The sequence below is a fragment of the Poecilia latipinna genome, unplaced genomic scaffold (assembly GCF_001443285.1).
Source record: "Poecilia latipinna isolate Pla-1442-1.1 unplaced genomic scaffold, P_latipinna-1.0 Scaffold8, whole genome shotgun sequence".
Taxonomy (NCBI): Eukaryota; Metazoa; Chordata; class Actinopteri; order Cyprinodontiformes; family Poeciliidae; genus Poecilia; species Poecilia latipinna.
This window is the reverse complement of record NW_015112624.1, coordinates 564511-572517: the sequence shown is the minus strand read 5'-3', so window position 1 is coordinate 572517 and position 8007 is coordinate 564511. Positions and strand designations below refer to the sequence as shown.

General features: G+C 42.4%; 1 protein-coding gene across 1 annotated transcript in view; it reads left to right on the top strand.

The window, feature by feature from the left end:
- lrrc75ba (leucine rich repeat containing 75Ba) overlaps window positions 1-7689 on the top strand; it is a 22215-nt gene extending 14526 nt beyond the window's left edge. Inside the window, exon 4 of the mRNA XM_015027882.1 lies at window positions 4624-7689. Within this exon, the coding sequence (XP_014883368.1) occupies window positions 4624-5218 (595 nt within the window). The 3' untranslated portion in view covers window positions 5219-7689. The remainder of the gene's footprint in view (window positions 1-4623) is intronic.
- Window positions 7690-8007: the final 318 nt, after the last annotated feature.

Here is an 8007-nt window from a genome sequence, read left to right as displayed (position 1 = left end):
AGATTCATCACGAATAAAAACATGATTAATCGTTTCAGCCTTGCATTACTCTGAATACATCATCACCACTGTGAAGCACGGTGATGGCAGCACCATGCTGTGGAGATGCTTTTCTTTAGCAGGGACTAAAAAATCAGAGAGTTTATCAGAAGATGGATGGAGCTAATTAAACGCTGAGAAAAAAAAAAAAAAACTATTAGCCTAAAAGAGTTGAGACTGATCTGGAGTTTGACCTTTCAGAGGGGAAAACGATCCGAAACATCCAGATGAAACAACAATAGTTCAGATCAAATCCATGTGTGAGGATGACTCAGACAAACCTGAGCTGTTTTGTACAGAAAGGCTGCCATAATTTCATAACTATGATTTGTTAAAACACAACATCCTCTATTCTGTGTTGGTGTCTCACTGGAAGCCCTGTTAATATTAGAGCTGCCATCTTCAATAAATGAATCAGAGCGACTTGGCTTCAGCTCTGGGTCTTTGCTCTCATCAAGCTATTTGACTAATCGAGAAAAGGAAAAACAGGAAATCCAAACTCAAACAAACTAATTAGATAGATTAACAGGATTCTGTTAATTCTGAGCATTTGGAGCGACTATGTTCAGATCTACTGCTGCACGATAGCGGGATGATAAGCCGTCCAGCGACGCCACAAAGAGCCGAGCCGTTTGCCTGTCCTCTGCGTACAGAGAGGAACGTCACCGGGCTGGCACAGCTGACGGTGACAGTGGGATGCTAAAGCAGTTTAGAGTTTCTCCAACAAAAATAAAAGATGTGGCATGCTTTTATTGGTACATTGATAAATATTTATTATTCGGTTTATATAAGACTATCTGTCTGTCTATCTAGAATTATTCTTGTATATTCTTTGCAACAATAACAAATATGTTATGAAGCATTTTTTCTTCCAAAGCACTTGCTGTATTCAGCTGAGCTTAATTAATGAGTTTCCCCAGGTCATGTGTTGAAGACGTCATTGAGTGTTTGTGTTTACTGTGAAATTAAAATGAGAGCATAACAAGATGGTTTCCTCACATTTTTCCACTTCGCAGTCTTCCAGTTGTCTGTTTCCGCGTCAGTGCAGATGTTGTAGTAAAAAGTGTTGGTTTTTCACCACACATTGCAGTTTTCATGCAGGCAATTCAGATTTTTTGTTTTCTTCTTGCCATTCTTCCTTGAAGGATAGATTTGTTGTGTGAACAGTTTTCCTGTTGACAGATTCTGAGCTGTGGATCTCTGCAGCTCCTCCAGAGCCTCTTAATTACTTCTCAGTAGTAATCTCTTAGCCTGGCCTGTAAATTTAGGTTAGTGTCTGAGGTGTCTTTGCAATGTGACAAAATATGAAAGACTTTGTGAGTTATTAATCATTTGTAACATAGCATTAGGGTACATTCACTCTCACATTTCTGTTATTTGGAATCCTAATAAGCTTTTTCTTTAGTCTTTTGAAAGTAAAAAAGTAAAACATCTAAAAATAAAAATAAAAACCTCAGGAAGCCTAATAAACTACTGCTTAGGACTATTTGACATAGAAAATGTAAAAAAAAATGACTGCATAAAGACGTCAGCAAAGGAGCAATGACAAAATGATGCCAATAATGCAATATTCATTCAGAGTTGAGCCGAAGGGAAAGAAAATAAACTCTTGGGAAATTGGATCTTATTGAAATTCTTTTTCACATAAAGTTATACTGACTTTGCTTCCAGAAACAATTTGAAAATTAATATTTTAATAATTCATTGCAGCGATTTCATAGAGAATTCAAACTTATGGAGACTGATGACCCACCGGAGGCTCGCAGTCTGTTCGCAAAGAAAAACCTTTTAAAATGTAAATTTATTTTAATCGTTTTATCAGACATCTGTTACTAGACTATAGTGTTGGATTTTATTTATGAATGTTATCTCAGTGCTGATACCTTGTAGGTTTAGTGGTAGTTGTTTTGTTTGTGGACTTTGCTCTGGATCTCTCTAAACTTGCCCTCAAAGTTCACCAGGGTTTATAGATAACTTAAAAACAAACATCCTGTCTGGTATTAGGGTTAGCTAGGATTTGCCCGATTTATGGTGTGATCATCTTTAGTAAAAATGCCAAAAACAAACCAAAATAAAGCTGAAAAGTATGCAACACATGACAGATCCTGGTAACCAGTGGTAGTGTCGCCCTGGTTCTCTGGTGTCAAATGAATCTATGAAAGCAGGTGATTGAAGTTTCTGGACAGATCGCCTCAGAAAACCATTTCTTTGCTTCCTGGGTGCAGAAAGAGGAATCAATCTGAGAGCTGTGTGATCCAAGCTATTAACACCTGAGGAGAAACCCGTCTCCACGGCTATTAGGGTTTTACGTCTCTGTCACATAAAAGGTAACAAGGGCCGAATCAAGACTCTGATAAAAGATACGGCCAGCCTGACTAATATGTCACCATGGACAGCTGTTAGGATCCCTCTCACCTTGGCTCTACATCCAGGTTTTCCTCCATCTTTGTAAACCCATACCTGCTCCTTATGCCGCACAGCAAGAGTTGCTGAGGGCGTGACTATTTTCAGTATGACGGGAAAAAAAACCCACTTCAAAGCATCAGAAGTGACAGGTACCGCTGAGGATGAAACTGTAAGTCGCCAGGCAGCAGAGGATGCTCTAATTCACTCTGACACCGCACCAGAATCACAGCCCACTTCAGGAAGAGCTGAAGTTCGACACGCCGCATCGTCCTCTGCGGGCCGAGACGGGCTCTGGCAAAATGAAACCGACGGAGAACAACGGGCCGAGCCGGGTGGAGTTATGAATAATGGATATGATTTAATCTGTAATGTTAATCAATAACTATTGTGTTACACCACTGCTGGGAATCCTCAGCCTGCAGCGAAGGAAGCAGCAGCGCAGCATACTTCTCAGGTGACAGATGAAGATGTTTTTCTTAAAATCACCAAGGTAGAAGTAAAACACAGCTTCAGCCAGGATTCCTGTCCAGACTGAAATGTATTTGAGTGTTTTCCAGGCCTGAATAAGTGAGTGAGTGGAGAAATATTTGTGCTTCCTAATTCAATCGCTGCCTCATCAATCCACGATCCATTTTTTTTTTTCACTTCTGATACCGATATATGAGATTTAGTATGAGTCGATACCGATCCAATACTGAGAAACAGTGCTGACTTAAAATGTTTCTTTCTTTAAAACACAGACTTAACTTCACTGAATGAAAAATGTATTTGATAGCTATGCACCAGTACAGCACACTTAGCTACAACAATAGCTTCACAAGCTTGGTCAAACATGTAAAAACAACACAGCTCTGATTTATTCAGTCAGGTCAATTATGAGTTGGACAGCCAATGTAAAATAAATAGTAAAGAAACTGACAGCAAAAAGCATAGAATTAGACTGAATAGATCTGCCCTTATGGATCTGGCACATAGCCACTGATTCCCTATTTTATTCAATATCTGGACCGATACAGATATTAATACTGAAAAATCATTCCATCATTGCATCTTTACTCCACACCCATATTCTCCATTTTTTAGGTTAAAAAAATGGCATATCAGGGTCACAAAGTCTAGAAAGTCATGTGATTGTGGTAATATTGTGTCGATGTTGATATCAGTTTAGATAATCCACATTTCCCATCGGTCATTATGATGCTCCCAACACTCACTGTGACCTTTTACTGCATTAAGACTCCATCCACCAGGCCAGATTTATAACAGGCATGCAAATCATGAGTTCATGGCACTTGGAACATAACAGCCAGTAAATGTGGCTTTCCACACAGCTCTTTGCTCTATAGAAATTTCTTCAAGGCTCTACCATACATCTCTACCAACCCTAATCCACTAATGCAGTGTTTTGGAAAAGATCTTAGAAGTGTGAGTCAGTCATTTGTCAGAAGTTGCCTTCAAATTACAATAATACTCCCTAAACTTCAGCAAAAATGATTACTATTTTGTTAAACAAACCCTCGTTTAAGTCAGTGTAACTTTGCTTTACCTTCTACCAGATTTCACTAAGAACCTCCATTATCGTTTTATTTCACTTATTCGACAAGACATAGAAGAGAACAAGTCTGTGAGTATATAGCTACAAGTAATTTGCAACTTCAGTAGTTTGGCATTTTTATGTATTAAAATACATAAAATTTATGAATCAGAAGACATTAAGAATACACTCGTTTGTGCACCTATATATTCATGTAGACAGCCTTGCAACCTCCAAATTCAAAACCTATACATTAAAATATGTACAATTCATAAATGAAGATGCTATAAACATACATGTTTTCCTCTGTACATGTTCATAAACAACCTTGCAACCTCCAGATTTTATAAATTTCCTGACACATTAAGCCAACATACTAAAAATTATAACTATACTTTTAATACATACAGTCCCACACAGATCTGCTCATCCATTAAAATGACCACATCTTTGGTTTTCTTAATTATTTTTTTACTCTAAAGTTAAAATACCACTACTAATAAACACAATATGCAATAAAATCACAACTTCTTCAATCCAAGCTAAACATCCTTTTCCTTTCTATTTCCAAACCTATTTTGATTGGTGCATGTTCGCTCTGTAAGTTCAAAGACTTTAAGGGTCTTTTGTTTCCTTCTCTGCAGTCTCAAGACGACTCTACAGAAGAAGCTGTCCAGCGACAGCGTGGACCTGTCTGGAATCCCCCTGTCCACCCGCGATGTCCGACAGGTGGCTTTCTACCTCCAGAGCAACAGGGACAGCGTGGTGGCCGTGGACATCAGCTTCACCGAGCTCACGGACGACAACCTGAGGCTGCTGCTGCCTCTCCTCGCCCTGCTGCCCAAACTCAGCACCCTGGCTCTCAACGGCAACCGCCTCACGCTGGCCATCATCAAAGACCTCACCGAACTGCTCAAGGACCCCAAGATGTTCTCCAGCCTGGCCTGGATCGACCTGGGCAACAACGTGGACATTTTCACCATGCCCCAGCCGCTGCTGGTGGCGCTGCGCCGCCGCTGCAGCCTGAAGAGCAGCCTGCCCACCATCTACGAGTACACGGAGGGCCAGCCATACTCCTACCACCTGGAGACCTCCATCGAGGAGCCCAGCCACTACGAGGAGGAGGAGGAGGTCGAAGAGGACGAGGAAGACATGGGGGATAGGTTTGAGCTGGAGTCGTGGGGTTTGGGGGAGAAACAGCTCTCTAAACATTTTACCCTTCACTACTGTGAGAGGTGATGGGCCGCTTCCCGTCCGGAGAGCTCTCGGCTGCGGTTGAAATGACGTCCCGCAGCACTCCGTTACTTCTTTCACCCTCTTGCCCTCACACCACGAGACGTCACCCTTTACAGGCGATGAGGGAGCCCGGTGCCCACATTGCGAACTAATTGTCCCAACACAGCTACTAAAGCTAATCTTTACCATCTCTGAGTTAACCCACGTAAGACGGCGAGGAAGAAACCGACGGCCTGGACGGCAGACTTACTGTGTTGGTGGATGGCGCTCTTGGGAAAAAGGTGCGGTTTCATTGGAGGGTGGCTGGAGGAGTCAAGGTGCCAGTTCTCTCTCTCTCTGTCTCTCTCTCTCTCTCTTTCTGTCGTTTTATCCACGTCTATCGCTCCATCTCGGTCTCTGTCGAGAGCCAATCCCCAGGAGACTTAAATCAGTTGGTCGGACGAAGGGGCCGCATCCCGATGGAGAGAGTGGGAGTCACCTGGAGTGAGGTTTGGAAACTGTCGGCCCACCGTGGGTTCTCTACCAGGACTGAGACTCTCTCTGTCCGGCAGGGCCTAGCTCCACATTCTGTGTTCTCTGTTAATCTCTCAACAAAAGCTATGACACAAGTTCAACAGACTATACAGCCAGCGACCCGTCACGTGGCGCTGGCAAAACTGCTTGGTCGACTTTTTACGTTTTTTCCCCCCCCCCCGTCGTTTCCCAGTGTCCACCCGTGAATGCCCATGTGCAGATGGAAACGAGAACAGGAGACAAAACAGCTGTTGTGTTTCGACGGGTTATTTTTATTTATTTTTTCTTTGTGCACCTTAGCAGACAAAGCGGTCTCAGAAGACAACAGGGTAGGACTCGACAATGGAGAGGTGTCTCCGGTTGTTTTTGTACTCGCATTAAAGCTGACATCACTGCGCTCTTTAGGGTCATAGCCACAGTATTTCGACACTTTTATGGCTCCTGAAGCCAAAGCGGCTTCTGAGTCAGAGCAAGGGGGGCCAACCCGCTCCTTCTACTGCCGTCCATCTCCACAGGTGTCGTCCTTTCCACTTAACGTCGCCGTATATCAGTGGCCCTGTGTTGTGAGGCACTTCCTTGACTGTTATCTATCAGCTCCAGTCTTTCTGCAGTAGCATATGATCACCTAGGCTGACCAGAACACTGCGACGCACTTTAAGGCCCTGTCGTTTCGACGTTTCACTTCCTCCATAGCGTACATACTCTGTGCACATAGTTCGTACCCGAGTATTTACAAGGCAGAAGCTGAAAGTATCCCACATTCAGACAGTACGAGCTACGCAGCTGATGATTGTTAGCGGGATCAAAACAAGCTCACCAGATATATAATAAATGTTCAATACATGTTATTTGTGTATTTTGTGTCCGTTAAATGTCTAAATGCTGTTGTTTTGTCTCTCGTCTGATTCAGCAGTCGTATTTAATTGTACGTAATGGCAAGGAACAATAAAATTTAGCCCAAAAAAGTCCTGCTGTTGGACCGAACGGATGATGTTTTATGGGATAATGCAATAGAACAGAGAGTTGCTCGGTAAATGTTATCCAGCAAAGGATATTTATGTGGGATATTAAATCCTCCCAGACTAAACTCTTGTTTCCTCTTGGTTCGTGCAGCGCCTTGCAAAACTGTAGATACTCCTTGTCCTTTTTCCACATATTGTCACTTTAAAGCCACAAACTATATTAGATTTTGTTTCAGTTTGTGAGTCAGAACAACAGAAACGTGGCAAGAATACAATTTACCAAGATGTGACATGCAAGAAGAGTTTGTGCATGTCTCCACCAGTTTTTATCATCTAGATGTTTTTCTCTACAAAATAGCTCAAGCTCAGTTAAGTTGGAAGAAGAGTGTCCATGAGTATCAATTTTCAGCCTTTCCCACTGACTCTGGATTAGATTTAGATCTGGACTTTCACTGAGCTTCTTCACATGAATATACTCTGATCTGAACCATTCGATTGTAGCTCTGTCTACCTACATGGTGCTGCAGAGAGATGAGCCACTGCCACCAGTTTCAAGTCCTTCTTTTCGCTTTTCCTGCAGAAGAAAACAATTCCCACATCGTGATACTGCCACTGCCATGTTTCACAGTGACAGGGAGGTGTTCAGGACCACCGGCATCCATTTTTTTGTTCTTTCTCAACACGTTTGCTACATTCCCTTCATCGCTCATTGAGAACTGGCAGCTACATACAAACACACATTGCATTTGTCAGATTTTCATTTTATATTAAAAGTGTCTAATTTTCCTTCCATTTATTACCTTAACGGTCCTGTAAGATGCATTAAAATTTGTGGTTGTAACATTGTGCGAAAAGGTTCAAGGTCTATGAATGATTTTGCAACGCTCTGCAGTTTATGTTCATGTGTCAGTAAGTGTCAAACCTTTTCCTAGCTGTGGTCTGTGTATATACGTCTCATGCCATTCAATGACTGCCAATAAAAGAACCTGTCCAAACCCAGAAGTGACGTCTTGTGATTTTTTTTTTTTCTGGTGAGGTTAAAATGATTTACTGATCTGTTTTTACCAGCTGGGTCGCTGTCAGAACATGCAGCGGGTCACAGACAAAAGCATAACAAGCAGCTGAATGATTTTTCCAGATTAGCCTGTTAAAGGAGCCAGGTTTGTGCTTCAGACTGGTAGCCGGGATGTTCTACGTATTTGTGCTGTCGAGGAAACGCCTCAGCTTGCAGCCGTTCGCCGGGGAAGGGCACGGCGGTCTCTGCGTGAGGCCCAGACCGTGATCCTCTCCTGGCAACCTTTTGTTCATTCTGCCAGA